Raw genomic sequence first — 20,310 nt, 5'->3', positions numbered from 1 at the left:
GTGCCGTAACACTGGGGTGTCCTAGGTGACCCCCACCATAGACTCCAGACCCTGGGACTGACTACTGTCTCCCAGGGCACGTAAAGTCACCATTGGCTTTACTAGACCTAAATTTACTAACAGAACCAGTACAAACCATCCTATTGTGGACGTACTAGTAGGGGTAATTTGATTACCCCTGGGTCTGTTATTCGAGGGGGCACTGACCCGTCCCCCCTCGTTGAGTTTTGGCTGGTGGCAGTGGATACTTTTTATATTCGACCGCAAATATATTCCTATGGGATTTTCCCATTGTTCGAGGCTAATACTTTTTTCACATTAATTAAAATAAATTCACCGGTTGGTATTTTCTGCCAGAACTCGGTTTTTAAAATGGCGTATGTGTTCGCCTCTGTAACTCCAAACCAAAGGTTGAGCCCTTTGTCCCACTTTTGGCGGGCTTCTGCACAGAAGCCCTCCAGAGCGGTGCCATTCTGTCTGGGTACAACAGGGGGTGTGGGAGGGGGTTTAGGCACCCTGGACTGAGTTGCCTTGCCAACTCAAGTCGCACTCTGGTGTGATTGGCCCAAGTGATGAGCCGCCCCGCTCACCACTTAGCATGTTTGATTGACAGCTAGGCTGAATGAATGGGGGTTTTCTGCATAAAAGCAGGGCTTTTGGGACTGGAACTTCAGAAGTCGCCACAGGACCTAAGAATCCAACGAGGGTAAAGCTGAGCCGACCTGCAACGACGACACCTCCGGTGGAGCCCTGCTGAACCGACTCACCACTTCCCAACGACAGAGGAGATCTCCCTGCTGGAGAGTCTTCTTCCCTTTGACTGGTGGAAACAACCAGTCCCTTGCCTTTTCTTCGCTTCCAGGACGTCTAGTGGGCGAATTGCCCGTGCTGAGCACCCCAGCAACCGGATAGCCACTAACCACTGTACCGCGACCAAAAGGTGGTGCCTTGTGACTGAGCACTCCGCGGCTGGTCTCTTCCCTGGTGGTGCAACGATCTCCAACTTTCCTCTACGACGAGATCATCTCTTCTTCTGGCAAAGCCCCAACTTGCATCCACCACCAGGAACAACTGCCCCCGCTGGAGCTGTCTCTTCACTCTCGAGGTACTGTGTCCGCCTGGCTTCCCTTGTGACGGTTAGCGTGAGGTGTCTTATATCCTTACCTTTCCACTGGGTCGCCCCCAGACCTTCTTATCTTTTGTTCTAAAACTGGTCCAACCTTTCTGTGACATTTTGCTACAAAGACTTGAAGTGCATTTCCACTGTGATACTTTTGGGACATACCGCCGAGTGGGCCTGGCCTCTGAACTTTGTGATCTACAGTAGACCCTGCCTTGCTTGCCTTGCATTTGCTTCGTAAAAGTGTTGGTACTGAGTTTGTTTCATACCCTGCCCTTTTCTCTCCCTCTCTAATGAATACTAGAGTGCCATCTAGGTTAAGCACTCACCTCTGTCTGCAAATAAGTGGTGTCTTTGAACCTAGACATGTCGAAATATTGTGCTGGGATTGATATATACTCATAGTAACTGTGATTGAAGTTGTTTGCCATATTAGTGCCAGTGTATTTTCCATAGATGTGTTTTTAAATAAATAATTATATATCTTTACACCCAAGCTCTGATCCGTGTCTGCTTGTCCTATTGTGTAAATTGCCATATCTTGTATACTCCATATACTGCCTAACTCCTCTTGAGAGAAGTCTGACTGCTCAGCCACAGCTACCAGGTAAATCTGGGTGGTGCAGACTGCTACCAATTGGGTTTACTGCCAAACACCTGTAGTCCTAAATCTTTTGCAGTGGTCCCAGAGGGAACTGCACAGGTTTCTGCCTAACATAGAGTTGCTTGCATCTTCTACTACTCACAAGCCTAACCGCTTGTGGCCCGACATTTGATTCTTCTTTTCTTCAAAGACTTCTAAAACACTGTGGGCCTCATCACGAGTTGGGCGGTAACGCCGGTGCTATTACCGCCGGCGCTATTAGCCCTACCGCCAACGTGTTTGGCAGAACGGTTAGTGCTCATTCCCCATTGGGCCTATTCAGGAATTCCTCATTCTGCATTGGGCCCAATTTCCCGCCGGCGGTAATAGTGCCGAAAATCGGAAAATTTGCTGTGGATTTCCCCCCAGCTCAGAGCTGGGGGGAAATCCGCCAAGGCCATGATCTGGCGACCCTTAGATGCGGTGGTAATAGCGCTACCACCGCATTTAAGGGTTACCGCCAAACTCGTGATGAGGCCCAGTGCAAAGACTTTTTTACTTACCTACCAGAGAAGTGCTTCATCCTAAATAAGATTTTTGCCTATTGATTTTGGCCTCGCCTGTTATACTGAATGACTCTGCTGTGGGGATACACACATATTTGCCTGCTTAAGAATAATTGTGGTCTCTTGTTGTTCTAATAATCTTTTCCTTTTACCAACTTATAACAGCATCCTAAATGCAAACAGTAAGATATTAATGTCCCCAGCACCCTAGCTATTGAAGTCACCTGAGGGTGTAGGTTGTGTCTGTGGGCCATCCCAAAGGGGTATCTACTGATTTTGAAACTTAGAGTTACAGTATGGAGGTGTACTTGTGTGTTACTATTATATTGCTTCCTTCTGAAGAAGGCTTATTCTAACTGACTGATAAATTAATAATTGTTTATTCAAGAAACCTTGAGTGTAAGATTTTATTTAAATACTTGTCACTGTGAATCTCTGTATAACTCCCCTACAGCTCACATTGACCCCTCTTGAGATAAGCCTGGCTGCTCAACACGCTACCAAAACTGTGTAGTACAAGCTTATACCAAAGGTTATGATATGATATGATATGACATGATATGGCATTTATAACGCCCATACACAAGTGTTTGAGGGCGCGTGGGTTGGGTTCCCTATACCTGTAGTCAGAGTTGTTTGTAGTGTTCCCAGAGGGAACTGCATACAAACTTTACCTAACACTGGTGGCAGTCGGTGAGGATATATTGTAGAGTTGTTACACTAAGAATTTACTTTTGCTCAACTAAAAACCTTCACACGGCTAAACTCCATTAGAGTTGTAACATGCCAGATATGGATAACTTCAGACAGGAAGCCCTGATGATTTTAACAGTAGAGCAATGGAAAGAAATGTGTAAAGTCCGGAATCTCCCTGTTAAAGGAAAGAAAAATGAACTAACTGCAAGACATTTGAATAATCAAAGTTTGGGTACTAGGCCTGTCAGACCTACTATCCCAGGAAATGTGGAAAATGATCATGAGGCTGGTAATTCAGAGTCTAACTCTAATATTGTTGAAGAGTCTCAGAACGAGAGCCCCTCTATACCTCAACAGGCGCGTATGCCTCAACCTTTAGCCGCAAGGACCCCACAAGGTCCATCATTGAGTCCAGAAAGTGGGCCTCATTACACGGTAGGCGCTAAGGGATTACCAGCACCGGTAAGGGCACTGGTGCCGGTAATCCCTTAGCGCCCTACTACGAGGTCCCTTAGCGGGTCCCTTCCTTAACACCTGGTTGTACCAGACATTAAGGAAGGGACCCGTTGAGGGACTTGAGAGCTACGTTATTAGCTCCTTCCCCATTCCCATTGAGCCCTATGGGGGCTCAAATGGGAATGGGGAATGGTTCCCGGAATGGGGACTTACCGGGTCCTCCAAGGTCGGAATGACCTGGTAAGTCCCTATTCCGGGAACACGGACCCGGAATGCGGTAAGGGGGTAGCTATGGCGCTAATGGTGCCATGTTTACCTCCTACCGTGTAATGAGGCCCAGTGTGTCCCTTGAGAAAATGAGACGAGTTAGAATTCAAAAGATTACAAATCCAAGCAAAAATCAAGAAGCAGGACAATGTGAAATGGAAATGCAACATGCTCTTCAAATGAAGAAATTGTCACTTGAAAATGTTTCTATCCCAGAGTCTTCTAGGTCTTCCAGTCCAAAGAGACCTTGCATGCCTAAAGAAGCAGTGACTTTGTATGATGTGAAACTTGATAATTTGGATTGGTTGATGCTTTTGAATATAACTATGGGATTCAGAGTCTCAACAGGGAATCGGTTGATTTCTTGGCTTTTGTCTAAGCTCTCACAGGTTGCAACTAATGCTGTAATGGAGGTGGGGGAATTTGAAAGATTGGAGTATGAAAATGTGAAGCTAGGTTTGATAGCTAGATTTGGGAAACTCCTTCCTAGTACCTTAAGCGGTTTAGGACCCTCAAAAAGAATGATGGTACCCCATGGGTTACCTGGGTGTGTGAATGTTTCAAAAACCTAGATGGTTGGGTTAAGCTTTACAGAGTGAACTCTTTTGAAGGAATGAGAGATCTGTTTTTGTTGGAGTCTAGTTTTGATGCCTGCTCTCCTGAGCTGAGACAGCACTTGGCTGATTCAAAAGAAATTGATCCCCAGAAGCTAGCAAAAGCTGCTGACTTGTGGGTTGTGCCAACAGAGCTACTCACAAGATTTCTGGGGCCCCTCATAAAAAGGATGAGGGGAAGCAGCACAAGAAAGATGACAAAGAGAATTCTAAAACCTCCCTTCCAAAAGAGGGCCACAAACATAAGAAGGGTAAGCCACATGAGAAACCACTTCAGTCTACTGAAATCTCTGGTGCCAAACCAGAGGGAGGTCAGCAGAAGCCCCCATTTGCCAAACATTTGGAAAATGTTATGCTTGTGGGGCAACTGACCATGTGAAAGGGGATCCCAGATGTAAGGGTAAACCTTCAGGAGTCCACACTGCCTCCTTAGCCTTCATCCCTGAGGGAGAAGTACATATGGCAAGTGGAAACTTTGACCTATTGACTGAAGACCCGATTGCAGTCTCTGCCAGTGTTTTTTTATTGTCCCTGGGTCTGTGGGAGCAGCAGAATGTAGATGTGTATAACTGTATACCGGATAACACAAAAGAATACTACAAGGACAGTGTACTTGTAAATGGTCAGGAGACCCCTGCCATTAGAGACACTGGGGCCAGCATCACAGTGGTGGATGAAACCTTTTTTAAACACGAGGATGTTGCCAAGGCACCCACAGGCCCCACTAAGCTTGCTGGAGGCCCTATCCAGATGGTCCCAATACTATGATCTCTCATCCAGTGCAACAATATGACTGTTAGAATGCCTGTCAGTATACAAAGTGAGGTGCCTGGGAGAGTCCTGCTGGTGAATGACTTAAAATCTCTTGGAGTTGTATCAAGCACCCCCAGGCCTCCCAGTAAAAGGAAGCAGGAGCAGACTATGAAGGCCAGAGAGTTCACTTTAAATGAATCTCAGTGGGTTGTTACAGAAGAACCTACAACATCCAGTCCACAGGAAAAGCCAACTTCTATTTCCAGGAAGAAAATGACAAAGGGGAAACATAACGTCTCAGGAAACAAGAAAGATAGCACTCCTGTGCATCAAACCAGGACATGCCTGAGGGGACAGTCCAATGTCACACCAGTGACTACTCCACCAATTGAGGCTGAGTGTGAGATCCAACCAGAAGAGGTTGAGTCAGCTACTGATGATACAGAGCTGGAAGAAGACCTTCCTCTTGTTGGAGATCTGGATCCTAAACACCATCCTGAGCTGCAGTCTTTACTGGCAGAAGGTCGCCCCTGTATGGCAGACTTCAGCAGAGGTCAAACAGCGGGTCCTACTCTTGAAGGACTTCACCAACAGGCAGCCTCCCAGCTGGAACAACAAGGGCCAGGAAAGCACAGGTTGTACTGGGAGGATGGCCTCCACTACAGTGAACCTATTGAGTCAACCCCAGGAGACTATGGAAGACTTGTAGTGCGCCAGGAGGTGAGACCTCAGTTTCTACAGTTAGCCCATGACATTCCTATGGCTGGTCACTTAAGCTTTAAGAAGACCAAGGAAATGATTTCTCTTTATTTCTACTGGCCCAAGATGGGATCTGATGTAGATACATTCTGTAGAAGCTGTCGCACATTGTTGGTCCCTTAGATCCTCCAACATATTGAGGCAACCAATTTATCTTGGTTGTGATAGACCATGCTACCAGGTATCCTGAAGCCATACCTATGAGGACTGTTACTGCTCAGGGAGTGGCTAAGGCCCTACTTGGTATTTTTACCAGAGTAGATTTTCCAAGGAGGTTATCTCTGACAGGGGATCCAACTTTATGTCCCACTGCATGCAAGCCTGTGGAGTGACCTACAAGTTCTCAACAGCCTACCATCCTCAAACCAATGGGTTGGTAGAGAGGTTTAATAGAACGATGAAGAGGTGCTTTAGAAGAACCCCTTAGAAGAAAGTGGGACCTTCTACTGCCATGCCTTCTTTTTGCTTATAGAGAAGTCCCTCAGGAAGGGGTTGGATTCAGTCCCTTTTGAGCTTCTCTATGGTTATCTGGTTAGAGGTCCATTGGCCCTAATCAAGGAAGGGTTGTAGAGTGCAGAGTGCTCCTTCCCACAAGCCAGTGACAGTCACTGGGCCTCATTACGAGGTGGGCGGTAAGCCGGTGCCGGTAACCCCTTACCGCCCTACTACGAGTTCCCTTTGCGGGTCCTCCCTTAACGCCTGGTTTTTCCAGGCGTTAAGGACAGGTTCCGCAAAGGGGCTCTGGAGCTAATAACGGTACCGCAATTTGCGGTACCGTTCTTAGCGCATTCCCATTGAGCCCTATGGGGGCTCAAATGGGAATGGGGAAGGGCCCTGTTGAATGGGGAATTACCGGTCCCGCCAACCTTGGAATGGTCCGGTAATTGCTCCATTCACAAGGGCGGAGTCGGAACGAATTTGAAGGCAGCCATGGCGCTAATAGCGCCATGGCTACCTCCAACCTCGTAATGAGGCCCACTGACTATGTGTTAGGTCTCCAAAGGAGAATGACACACATGATGACACATGATGACAGAAGCTTCAGATAACTTGAAAGCAGGTCAGGCTCTGGTGAAGCATTGGCATGACCAGAGGGCCAACATGGTTGAGTTTACTCAAGACCAGCTAGTTCTAGTTATGTTACCTACAAGGCAGAGGGCATTAAAGGACAAATGGATTAGACCCTTCAAGGTTGTGGGAACATTTGGAGAGTCAATTATGTGGTGGACTTAGGCAATCCTAAGGAGGCCCCGAGGGTCTTTCACACCAGCCGCCTAAAGGCCTATGTCTCTAAATCAGAATTGGGAGCTTTGCTTCTAGCCTCTGCTCAAGAGGAGGAGGAGAGTGAGCCTCTACCTGACCTCCTCAGGTGACAACCTTTAGATGGTAAGGTAGGAGTCAATCTCTCTTCTGATCTGACACTGGAACAGCAGGAGGAGTGCAGAATTCTTTTAAATCAGTTTGACCCTCTGTTTTCACTTTCACCAGGCTTGAACCCTTGGGGCCAGCTTGAGACTCTCACTGGTGACTGTCTACCTGTTAAAAGCAGAGGTTATAGAATGTCAGACCATGTGAGATCCCACATAAAGGAAGAGGTCAACAAGATGCTTGATCTCGGGGTAATAGAGCCCTCTACTAGTCCATGGTCTAGCCCAGTTGTGATGGTACCAAAGGCAGGATCCAAAGAGTTGAGATTCTGTGTGGACTATAGAGCCCTTAATGCAGTCACCGCGACTGATACCCATCCTTTACTTAGGACAGATGAGCTGGTGGACAAATTTGGTGCAGCCAAGTACCTCATTACATTTGACCTAACCTCCGGCTATTGGCAAATAGCTCTGACAGACCATGCCAAGGAGAAAACTGCATTTTCAACCCCAGGAGTTTATAGTCATGCCTTTTCAACTAAAGAAAGCACCTGCTACATTCCAAAGGATGGTGAATCATGTTCTGAATGGGATGGAGGACTTCTGCATGGCATACCTGGATGTCATTGCAGTGTTCAGCTCTACTTGGAAGGAACATATTGACCACTTAGGATATGTTTTGCAGGCTCTTGAGCAGGCCCATCTGACCATAAAGCCGAGTAAGAGTCAAATTGGTCAGAGTAAAGTGGTCTACCTTGGAAATGAGGTAGGAGGAAGTGAAACCAGGCCATTGTCTAGCAAGGTACAAGCTGTGCAAAATTGGCCACCCCTACTACTCAAACAAGAGCCTGCAAAACATATCCTAAGTGGTCAATATGTTCCTTCCAAGTAGGGCTGAACACTGCAATGACATCCAAGTAGGTAGAGGGCAGTCATTGGCTGGGGGCAGTATGACCCAGAGACCAGTGATTGGTTGTTACGGGAAAGACAGTTCAGAAATTAAACTGAAACAGATTGTTTTCTTTACCGAGGATTCCCAGCCTGACGACAGGGAATATTCATGAGCGTGTGAATCCATGCCAGATCCATGCTGGAGAACAACAATTACAGGTAACTGTTGGTGGGCATGGCATCGCACTCCACTTCTGACATGGTGGGTTTAGACATTGCTCTGCACAGCTCTGGTTTCTGGTATTCAAAGTGTCCAAGTTTTTCTCTCCAGTCTATGGGTAGGGTGAAGCACTACTTTATTTGTTTGGGTCGTGTCTCCGCCCCAGTTCTCCCGCTGCTTGTCTAAATCGTTATTAAGGTCCTATTCATCCACTTCTGGGGACCTACAGTCAGTTGCTGGCTCGCGCCACTGTCTTTGCCCCCACAGTCCGGGACACTTGGGTGCTTGTGGTGGGCGAGGGGGCAGGGGTTGTGGGTGCCAGGAACACCTCCTTCATCCCCTCAATTGGATGGGAAGGTTCTTGTCCATATCCGCTCTCCCCTATGGGTGTTGGGTACCACATTGCTTGGTACCTCCTAAGGCGGGCACACGCCCCAGATGTGATTCCTGGGGGCTCTCACCTTAGCCCTGTTCACTTGACACTGTTAGGGCCCCATGGGGCAGGTGGGGGCAAGAAGGGGGCACTTCTTCTTCTTCTTCGTACCATCCCTTCTTTCTTTCCTGCACCATAAGGATGGTGTCATCACTTAACGGTGGTTGTGGGTAGGTTCCCCACTAGGCGGACACATGCCCCAGAAAGGACCTACGGGGCCCACACCAGCGCTGTTTATCCCAGAGTGGAGCCGGGGTCCCAGGATCCCTCTGTGTCTTGTCCTGGCTCTCCTTGTGTGTATACCTTCCTTCGTGCACTTACTCCGGGTCTCTCCCTTCGCCCTCCAGTACCTCCTCAGATTTTCCTGCCGCTGGGGGGGGGGGAGGCAGTACTCCCAGGCTCACTCCCACTGGGCTCCGGTGGATGGTTGTTGCAGGTATCCCGCGTGTGTGGCTTCTCTCTGTGAGGCTATGGGATCCTCGCCTGAGGTCAAGTGGTGGACTCCCCCTGGGCTATGGGTTGTCTCCTCTATCCTTGGCGGGGTGCCGTGCTAGGTGCAGGGGGGGTTCTGCATGAGAGGGGGGCCTCCCTTTCCATATGCCCTTGGCGCCTTCTTACGTCCCTTTTCTGAGGCATCCCTAGGCCCCAGGCTAATCTGCTTCTCCACTGTGGTGTTCCCTGCGCGCTAGCCACTGCTGGCTCCAGGGGGAGTGGGGGTATTGCACCGTGTGTAAGGGCTCCCATATTGGTGGGAGTACTCTTCTCTCTAAATGCCCCTAGTTCTTTTTATTTTATTTTTCCTTATGCCAGATCTGTGCCCACTGTCACTCCTGGCTGCCTCCCTCCTTCTGCGTGGTGTGTCCAGACCCAGTTTGTATTTATTGTCTCAACTTGGCTTTACTTATTTTACTGTTTATCCAATGCACTGCCCCCTCCCCCTTCCCTCTGCACTTTTCCCCCTCTTCCCCTCCCGTACACTTGCGCGATCTCAATGCCACCTGCCCTAGTAAGATCGTTGTCTCAGTCTTCCCTCTGTTCCCCCTCCCTTGCCTCATCGCGCCTTGAAACACTTGTGTATAGGCACGTTATAAATGCCTTATCATATCAATAGTGGCAGCCACCTGTTTCCAATAGTGATTTGCCCCACGGGGCCCCCTTCCTATAGCACTGTGTACCAGTTCCACATGTCCTGGGCTCCACAAAAAATGAGGCGTTTGCTCAAAGATGTTGTCAGGGGCGCGCCCCTGTTCCACAGTGCAGCAGTGGTGCTCCCACAATGCCTGCCCGGACCTGTCCCAGCTATCTTCTAGCTGGCTCTCTTCCTTGTGTTCCCGATATTGTGGGGTGGGCCTCCGCTCCCGCCGTTAGGTTGGATGGAGGGATCTCTCCCCCAGGTGGCCCGGCCGGCCTGGTGACAGATGGGGGGGTGGAGGGGTCGCTCACCTCCGCAACCGCTGCTCTCCTCTGATTCGCCCTTCACAGGGGGTGGGTGGAGAGGGGTCATCTCACCTCCAACCCTGACCCAATCTTCCGCCTTGTACTCAGTGATATGGAGGGAGCCCCTCCCCCAGGCTGAGCGGCTCCCTTAGGCTCGCAGCTGCCCTGGTGACAACTGGGGGAGTCCTCACCTCCCCAACCGCTCTCTCAACTGGTTGCTCACCGTTGGAGGGGGTGGGTGGCGGGTGCGCGAATGTTCGTCTCCCCTCCAGCCCTGGCCTGCTTCTCTGAGCTTCTCTCGGCGGCTTCTCTTCTTTGTGTGCGTCCCCCTCCAACACGTCAGACACATGGAGAGGGACACTTTCGCCTGTGCCAGTTGGGTCCTTACTCGTTTCCCGGCAAGAACAGGCCGATTTCAACCGTTCTTTCACCCAGGGGTGCTGCTGGAGTTCCCCTGCAGCCGGGATAGGGGGAGGGGAGGTGTGAAGCCTCTGAGACAGGGGGGGTCTCTAGGTGGGGGCTCAGTCCACTTTTTTAGGCCCTGATGCTGGAGAGAGTTGCGCTGAGGCTGCTCTCATCAGTGCACCCCCTGGTACCTTCTTCTTGATTATATTTAAGGTTAGATTTAAAGTGGGTGCAGGGTGTAATGTGTCCATTTGCGCTGACAGAGAAATCATTTAAAGAGCAGGCCAGCTGCATGGCTAGTTTTCAGTGGCTAACCCTTAAATCATAGAACTTTATGAAGTGTATGGTAACCACTTGCACTTAGCGCTTAGCCTCTATTTAGAAGGTCAGTATTATGCCTCAGCACTAGACTTGCACCATTATACCTCTGTACTAGACTTGCACCATTATACCTCTGCACTAGACTTGCACCATTATACCTCTGCACTAGACTTGCACCATTATACCTCTGCACTAGACTTGCACCATTATACCTCTGCACTAGACTTGCACCGTTATACCTCTGCACTAGACTTGCACCGTTATACTTCAGCACTAGACTTGCACCGTTATACCTCTGCAGTAGACTTGCACCATTATACCTCTGCACTAGACTTGCACCATTATACTTCAGCACTAGACTTGCACCATTATACTTCAGCACTAGACTTGCACCATAATACTTCAGCACTAGACTTGCACCAGTATACCTCAGCACTAGACTTGCACCATTATACCTCTGCACTCGACTTGCACCATTATACCTCAGCACTTGACTTGCACCATTATACCTCAGCACTAGACTTGCACCATTATACCTCAGCACTAGACTTGCACCATTATACCTCAGCATTAGACTTGTGTCAATCTGGAAAAGTGAATACCCTTCATTTGAATGATGGACGTATCTTGATGGCCGAAGGCCAACCGTCTTATGCACAGAATTATAGAAATACAGACTGCTATGCTTGACGAACAAGCGGCCATTTTAAACGTAGCTAGAGCGTGTCGGCTCCCAGGACACGAATAGCACCCCATAGATAGCAAAGCTTGGAATGTGGCTCTTCCCCCGTGGGCAGCTTGCTTCCAAGAACAGAAGCACCGTGTTCTGTTCAACAACTAGAAGATGCCTCTGCACTTTTTAATTACACATTGTTACTAGAATAGACATCGAAAGCATTATAATCGTCATACGCGTCGGATATGTCTATCGTCATCCCGAGTTCAAAGGAACTTAATACAGAGGGGTGTTGAACATGACTTTGCTGATTGTATGATATGCATTTTGTATATATGTAACTGATGTACGTAATTCGCTCTCTTGCGTCCCTCGAGGTCTAGAGAATACACGTCGTGGGGCGTGAGATCACAGTTGGCCAATTGGGACTATTTTTGCTTGCAATAAACCCTATCAATTGGAATTTGAACCTTGTGTCTGGCGCATCCTTTCTTGTATGGTTATTGCCTTGTTTCCATATTGCGAGGGACCCGTAGGGGCCCCTTTCACTTGCACAATTATACCTCAGCACTATACTTGCACCATTATACCTCAGCACTAGACATGCACCATTATACCTCAGCACTAGACTTGCACCATTATACCTCAGCACTAGACTTGCACCATTATACTTTCAGCACTAAACCTAAACCATTATACTTTCAGCACTAGGCTTACATAACTTTTTGGTTTAAAGTAATTTCAGTATATATTGGGATCTGGACCATCTCGATGCGATGGCTCCTCCCCTGGAATTTTTGTTGCATTTTTTTTATAGTGGGCAAACCCCCATACACACACACACACCAAATGCTCCCCTCACACCTCCAGTACACATTCATTCTTAAATTCACGAGTCACATTGGACTAGCAAACAAGTCTTTCATTGGTCTCTGCTCACACAGCTGGATGGTGCCGGGAGAGAAGGCTCCAGACATTACATGATGGCTTCAAGACCGCTTCGCTTTAGGCACCGGGTGACAATGGCGGGGAGAATCTGTTGTGGGTCTGTGTTGGCAGAACAGCATCTGCAAATTGCTGCCAAAACAAGCATCTGGGGTTACATAGCCCCTGGCCCCCTCTCCTAGCAGAGGTCCCCTCAGCCCCCCAAGAATGAACAGACATTACATTTATGGCTTTGCAGTTGGAAGTGATGGAATGTATTCTGGTTGAAATCAGTATTTGAGAAAGCTTTCTTTCATTTTGGCATTACTATTTCCCAAAAAATTAAATTGGGTTTGTTTGTATTGCGCGCTGTGCTGGAGTCCAGCCTTTAACCTTCAACATTTAGTGATGTCTTGTTCACAGCACAGAGGGTTCAGGGGCTTTCTGAGATTGAACCTTGGTTGCAATTATCAGAATCCACAAAACGAAGGGGTATGGATCGGACTGCAGGAAACTGGCAAGTAACATAACCACTCGCACACACTCCTTAACAATGAAACAGAGTGTCCCCTCCTGAAAACGACTCATTATGCTCTTGGGTGCTAAAATCTTTGAAATAAATAAAAATGACACTATTCCTGCTGAAAATCACCTCTGTGACATTACATGTTATGACTAGAGCACCACTACTCTGCCTCCTATCAGGGTGTCTGTCCCCAGCAGATGATTTAAATATTAGGGCACCTGGCTAAACCCTGAAAGACCCAGGTAGATAAACTAGAATGAACAAAACACAATTTTTCAGGGTGAGAGGTCCCTCAACTCCCAAATATCAAAATGTAACTACACATACATTATTTCACATTGGTGTATTTTAATAATCTTGAGATAGAGTACCAAGGGGAATTCTAGAGAAACAATACAAATGAGTATGATCAGTGCCAAAAGAGGATCTTAATGTACAAACATACAACAGCAAAAGATTGTCAGAGCAGTTGTGCAATGAAGACAGAAATCAACAATCATTGACATAACATAAAAAGAGTCACAATAACAACAGTGTTTGAACTGTGCACTGTTCATGTGAAGTATAGTCGTCGACACAACAGTGTTTCGGCCTAAAACAGCTGTAAATTGCAGCTAGGTGAGCAGGCCTTCATCAGGACGTGTGGTGAAATGATGGTAGTCCCGGGATATCTATCAGGGGTTAATCCATTGCCAAGGTAAGATGGGTCCATGTTAAGTACAGGAACCAAGCTCATGCCCCGTATCTGTCTCATGTTCCCCCCAGATGGCACCGTAGTATTCAAGGTGTTGTTAGTTACTATGTGAGTAATTAACTAATGCACATCACTACTACTGAGTACCAGTCTGCATGTTACAAGTGATGCCTGAGTTTGTGAACATCTTGAAACTAATAATGTGCCTCTCCTGTTATTCCAATAGGTGATTGATGGCCCGGAAAATGCAACAACAGTCATTGTAAAATTCCCTGGACTAATGAACTGCAAACCTTCAAACCAGCTTTACAAACTAATGATAGCTACAGTGTGTGATAATGACGGCAACAATGCTTGCTAATGATGGCAACAGTGTTTGGTAATGATGGCAACAGTGCTTGATAATGATGGCAACAGTGTTTGATAATGATGGCAACAGTGCTTGATAATGATAGCAACAGTACTTGATGTGCAGTAATACAAGTCTTTTTGTTTTGTATATTATTCCTTTGAGAACACACATGAGTGCTCCTTTATACACATTCTGAATGTAAGGGTAGTTTGTTTAAATCATTGTTTTGAAACCCCAGTAAATTCAAAATAACAGTATCCATGCACTAAATATTTTAAAAGCTTCAGGGGGAAAAGCTGGGTTGTCACCAGAAATTATCTCCAGACGAGAAAGATCACCTGTGCCCTGAATTGTATAAAAGGTTCAGTGGAAAGGGTCCTCTTACAAAGTAAACTGGTGAGCAAACCTCACACGTGCACAGAATGTGGAGAACGTTGCCATCTCAAGAACATACATATTTCCCACATGAGGACACAAGGGAAAATATTTATCAGTGCACTGAATCTGGGAATAATGTCCACTTGCATGATACACTTATCTGCCAACAGCAAGTACATAATGGCCAGAAACCCCATGTGTGCACTGAATGTGGGAAAGGGTTTGCTCGCAAGGGACATCTTATAAACCACCATAGAACACATACAGGTGAGAAACCTTATTTGTGCACTGAATGTGGGAAAGAGTTTGCTCAGAATGGTCATCTTTCTATCCACCAGAGAATACATACAGGTGAGAGACCTCATGTGTGCACTGAATGTGGGAAAGAGTTTGCTCAGATGGGTCATCTTTCTATCCACCAGAGAACACATACAGGTGAGAGACCTCATGTGTGCACTGAATGTGGGAAAGGGTTTGCTACCAAGGGAGAACTTACTGGCCACCTGAGAACACATACATGCGAGAGGCCTCATGAGTGCACTGCATGTGGGACTTGGTTTTCTCGGAAGGGAACTCTTACTATCCACCAGAGCAGACAACATACAGGTGAGAAACCTCATGAGTGCACTGAATGTGGGAAAGAATTTGCTCATGTGGGTCAACTTTCTAGGCACCAGAGAACACATATGGGTGAGAAACCACATGAGTGCACTGAATGTGGGAAAGGGTTTGCTCAGAGGCATCAGCTTACTGCCCACCTGGCAACACATACAGGTGAGAGACCTCATGAGTGCACTGAATGTGGGAAAGGGTTTGCTCAGAAGGGAAATCTTACTATCCACCGTAGAACACATACAGGTGAGAGACCCCATGAGTGCAGTGAATGTGGCAAATGGTTTGTTAGGAAGGGAGCTCTTACTCGTCACCTGAGAACACATACAGGTGCGAAACTTCATAAGTGCACTGAATGTGGGAACGGGTTTGCTGAGAAACGAGCGCTTACTTGTCACCAGAGAAAACATACAGGTGAGAAACCTTACACATGCACTGAATGTGGGAAAGGGTTTGCTGAGAAGAGAGAGCTTATTAACCATCTGAGAAAACATACAGGTGAGAGACCTCATGTGTGCACTGAATGTGGGAAAGGGTTTGCTCAGAAGGAATATCTTACTATCCACCAGAGAACACATACAGGTGAGAGACCTTATGAGTGCACTGAATGTGGGAAAGGGTTTGTTAGGAAGGGATATCTTATTAGCCACCAGAGAACACATACAGGTGAGAAACCTCATGAGTGCACTGAATGTGGGAAACGGTTTGCTTGCAAGTCGCAGCTTTCTAGCCACCAGAGAATACATACAGGTGAGAAACCTCATGTGTGCATCGAATGTGGGAAAGGGTTTGCTCAGAAGGGATCTCTTACTATCCACCAGAGAACACATACCGGTGAAAAACCTCATATGTGCACAGAATGTGGAAAAAGCTTCAGTCTGAGCTGTAACCTTATTAGACACCAGCGTAAACATAAACTTGAGCGTCCATTTCAGTGCACTTCATATGGGGAGGACTTCAGTACACAGGATGGTCTTATCCACCAGGAGACAGGACATATAGCTGGAGAAATCTCCTCTGCAATTGAAGCTTCAGAGGGGAGGAGATGCTTCTTCAATGGGACAGAGTTTGGCTAGTGACTAAAACTGTGAGGAACCTGCCTGCACAGCTGCTCCCAGTTTCCTTTGGAACACGACTAGTGACTGATTATGGTCGGTTAAATCTCTGCTGTTTGAAATGCATCCCTTCTGGTATATTCCAAAATCTTCTGTTTTAAATACCCATCCTATGGAACACTGTACCTAAATTAATGGGCACCAACATTTTGAAACAGCTTAAAGACTCAGTGATTGAATCAATAACTATAGGCCCTCATTGGATATATGGGGTGAACCGTCCTATGATCTGTAGAGAAACTGTAAAGAAAAAAGACATGTATTATTTTACATTAATTTCTATGTTCGGAGAAGCGTGACTTACAAGAGGTATCATTTGTCTATTACTTCATTTACAAAATGCATCTACTAGGAATGAGAATACAATTTGTGTACCGCTATAAAGTAATTTTACTTTCAAATTCAAAGCATAAGGATTAAAACATTCCTAATGTAAATTATCTGAAGCCCACCTTAATACACTGGGAGGAAGCTGGATTCTCATATGGGTAATAAGACTTAAGCTTGGCACAATACATGTGAAAAGGCCATGTTCGTTTAGGGGGGAAAATGCTTGTTTCCATGAAATGAATGCCTGGAACACCCTCCCTGCTGAACGCTGCAGTGTTTAACTTTTGCAACAAATTCTATGGCACTACGTTCTCCTCAGGAACCCCTCTTAAGCTTCACACTATTTCCTCTCTCTAGTGGAACACTTTTCTCCTCAGTACCCCCTCTAGTTATTGCACTATTTTCTATCTCTAGTGGAACACTCTTCTCCTCAGGATCCCCTCTAGTGAATTACACTAATGCTTGTCTCTAGTGGAACACTCTTTCCCCCTCACAACCCCCACTAGTGCATTACACTATTGCCTATCTCTAGTGGAACACTCTTCTCCTCAGGATCCCCTCTAGTGCATTACACTATTGCCTTTCTCTAGTGGAACACTCTTCTCCTCAGGACCCGCTCTAGTGCATTACACTATTGCCTATCTCTAGTGGAACACTCTTCCCCCCTCGCGACCCCCACTAGTGCATTACACTATTGCCTTTCTCTAGTGGAACACTCTTCTCCTCAGGACCCCCTCTGGTGCATTACACTATTGCCTATCTCTAGTGGAGCACTTCTCCTCAGGACCCCCTCTAATGCATTAGACTATTGCCTATCTCTAGTGGAACACTCTTCTCCTCAGGACCCCCTCTAGTGCATTACACTATTGCCTATCTCTAGTGGAACACTCTTCTCCTCAGGACCCCCTCTAGTGCATTACACTATTGCCTATCCCTAGTGGAACACTCTTCTCCTCAGGACCCCCTCTAGTGCATTACACTATTGCCTATCTCTAGTGGAACACTCTTCCCCCCTCGCGACCCCCTCTAGTGTATTACACTATTGCCTATCTCTAGTGGAACACTTTTCTCCTCAGGACTGTCTATGGTGTATTACACTATTGCCTATCTATAGGGGAACACTCTTCCCCTCAGGACCCCCTCTAGTGTATTACACTATTCCCTATCTCTAGTGGAACACTCTTCCCCTCGGGACCCCCTCTAGTGTATTACACTATTGCCCGTCTCTAGTGGAACACTCTTCCCCTCGGGACCCCCTCTAGTGTATTACACTATTGCCCGTCTCTAGTGGAAAGCTCTTCCCCTCGGGACCCCCCTAGTGTATTACACTATTTCCTATCTCTATTGGAGCACTTAAGGTTAGTAGATAGTTCCCTGGGGTCGGCATGGTGCGGTACAATCACATACGTGAGGATGCATGTCCACTGTTAAATCACTGTTTTAAAAGAAATTGGTTTGGTGTGAAGGGATTGGAAAGTGTCAAATGTGACATTTTATGAATACAGTAGAAAGGGCAAATGGAATAGAAGTATTCGCTGTGCAGAGAGGCAGTAAAACCTGTGCAAATGTGGAAATGAAATGGTGCCTTTGGTCTAAAAGGAAAGTGTTGTGGGTGTAATGATGTCTTAGCCGCTCTCTATGAATTCCAAGAAGGAATAGTTGGCAAAATATTTACCAAAGGAAATTGGTCCTGAATAAGCTCAGATGCCGAAATTAAACCTTACTCAAGTGTGTTCATTAACTGACTGAAATGGTGATTAAAAAAACATTGAACTTCAGCTAATGTGTCATTGTGTTAACATTAAAAATACATTGTTAGTACCACCAAACGGTATGTTAAATTGATGTAATCCAAATCCAGAGCCCCCAGACCAGACGGATACACCACTAGATTCTACAAAACCTTCAGGCATCAACTATTACCACCTTTGGTGCATCTCTTTAACTCTTTTTGGAGCATGGGCACTATAACCCCCTCCATGCAAAAATCTATTGCAATCCTTTTGCTTAAACCTGGGGGGGACCCGGCAAATCCGGCATCCTACAGACCCATTGCATTACTGAACATCGATGCCAACATCTACTCGAAGGTCCTAGCTACACACCTCTCTCGCATCCTGCCTGACATAATCCACCCAGACTAGACCGAATTTATTGGAAATAGAGCAACAAGTGACAACATTCGTAGAACTCTAGATCTGGTGGACCTGGCTACTCGAAACTCCCAAAGCTTGGCACTTCTAGCCCTTGATGCCACCAAGGCATTCGATAAAATAGACTGGACCTTTATGAACCTCACCCTGGAGGCCTTTGGCTTCGGATCGGAGTTCCGAACCATGGTCTTGGAGAATTACAGATCCTCAAAGACCCTTTTTAGAATGAATGGCACCTTCTCCTCCCCAATCCCTCTAACCAGTGGAACCAGGCAGGGATGCCCGCTTTCTCCACTCTTATTCGCCCTGGTTATGGAACCCTTTGCCCAAAGAATTAGACTAAATGACTCCATCAGGGGGCTCCAGGTCGGATCCTCCCAACATAAAGTGGCCCTATATGCGGACGACGTCCTATTAACCATCTCAAAGCCCTCTCTCTAACTGAAACACGCTCTGGCTGAGATGGAGGACTATGGAAGTGTCACTGGCTTCTCTATCAACTTTAACAAATCTACAGCTCTTGGGATAGGCCTGACTCCGCCGGAAAGGGCAACCCTGACCTCGCTTTGTCCCATTCAGTGGAAAACCACGGCAATCCCCTACCTGGGGGTCCAAATCCCGGTGAACCCAAGGGAGGTCTATCACATAAACTTCCCCGCTCTCTTTAAGGAACTGGCAGATGACTTGAAGCAATGGAAATTACAGGAAATCTCATTAATGGGCAGTATCACTGACTGTAAAATGAACTTTCTTCCCAGATTCCTGTATGCCTGCTCCTCACTCCCGGTGCCTATCCCACCCCCGGCTCTTCGGGACCTCCAAAGGAATATGCTGTGCTTTATTTGGTGGGGAAAAAACCCAGAATCCCCGAGATCAATGCTGGGGAACGCCAGGCTGGGCGGTCTAGGAGTACCCAACCTACAATGATACCAGATGGCAGCACAATTGACAATCACCCATGCCTGGCGGATATCCTCTGACCGCCCAAGGTGGGTGGAACTCGAACAGTCTCGCCTTGCCTTCCCTCTGCGCTTCCTCCTGCACATCCCGCCACCTATGCGACAGACAGAGAAACTACTGCTTGCCACCAGACACACTGTGGACACATGGGATAAGGCGCTAAGGAAGAAAGGAGTCTCCAGGGGACTGAGCCCCTCATCGCCAATTTTTCTCAACCCAATTTATTCTCCGGCGATGAACCTCCAGAACTTTAAGAACTGTATCGCGGGGGGCCTGGAATCACTGGGGCAACTGTTTGAAAGGGGGTAACCGTGTACGTTCTCACAATGCAAGGAAACCTTTCAGCTGCACGAGACCGACAGGTTTTCCTTTATCCAGCTTCGCCACTGGTGCTCCCACCCGCAGACTCGTCTTGCAGCAGTCTGCCCACCTACAGCACTGGAACTAACCCTGATGGACCTTCCGGCTCAAGGTAAGATCTTGGCCCTATACAAACGCTTCCATGGGGACTTTCTCACCTCTAAAACCCGTGCCATGGCACAGTGGGAGGCAGACCTGGGCCATCCCATAGAAGACCAGGCCTGGACAGATATATGGTCCCGGGCGCACTCCTCCTCAGCCTGCATTACCAACAGAGAATGTGCTTATAAAATATTGTTACACTGGTACTATTCCCCCCTGATGCTTCACCACATAAACAGT

At 47.2% G+C, this 20,310-nt stretch overlaps 1 protein-coding gene across 1 annotated transcript in view; it reads left to right on the top strand.

Annotated features, from left to right (window-relative positions):
* LOC138467406 (zinc finger protein 850-like) overlaps nucleotides 1-18,273 on the top strand; it is a 451,188-nt gene extending 432,915 nt beyond the window's left edge. Inside the window, exons 5-7 of the mRNA XM_069607355.1 lie at nucleotides 5,083-5,775; nucleotides 13,935-14,036; nucleotides 14,453-18,273. Coding sequence (XP_069463456.1) covers nucleotides 5,083-5,775; nucleotides 13,935-14,036; nucleotides 14,453-16,126 — 2,469 coding nt within the window. The 3' untranslated portion in view covers nucleotides 16,127-18,273. The remainder of the gene's footprint in view (nucleotides 1-5,082; nucleotides 5,776-13,934; nucleotides 14,037-14,452) is intronic.
* The last annotated feature ends 2,037 nt before the right edge of the window (nucleotides 18,274-20,310 follow it).

Source organism: Ambystoma mexicanum, chromosome 4q (genome assembly GCF_040938575.1).
Source record: "Ambystoma mexicanum isolate Mex_15411 chromosome 4q, UKY_AmexF1_1, whole genome shotgun sequence".
Taxonomy (NCBI): Eukaryota; Metazoa; Chordata; class Amphibia; order Caudata; family Ambystomatidae; genus Ambystoma; species Ambystoma mexicanum.
This window is presented reverse-complemented; position numbering and strand designations above follow the sequence as displayed.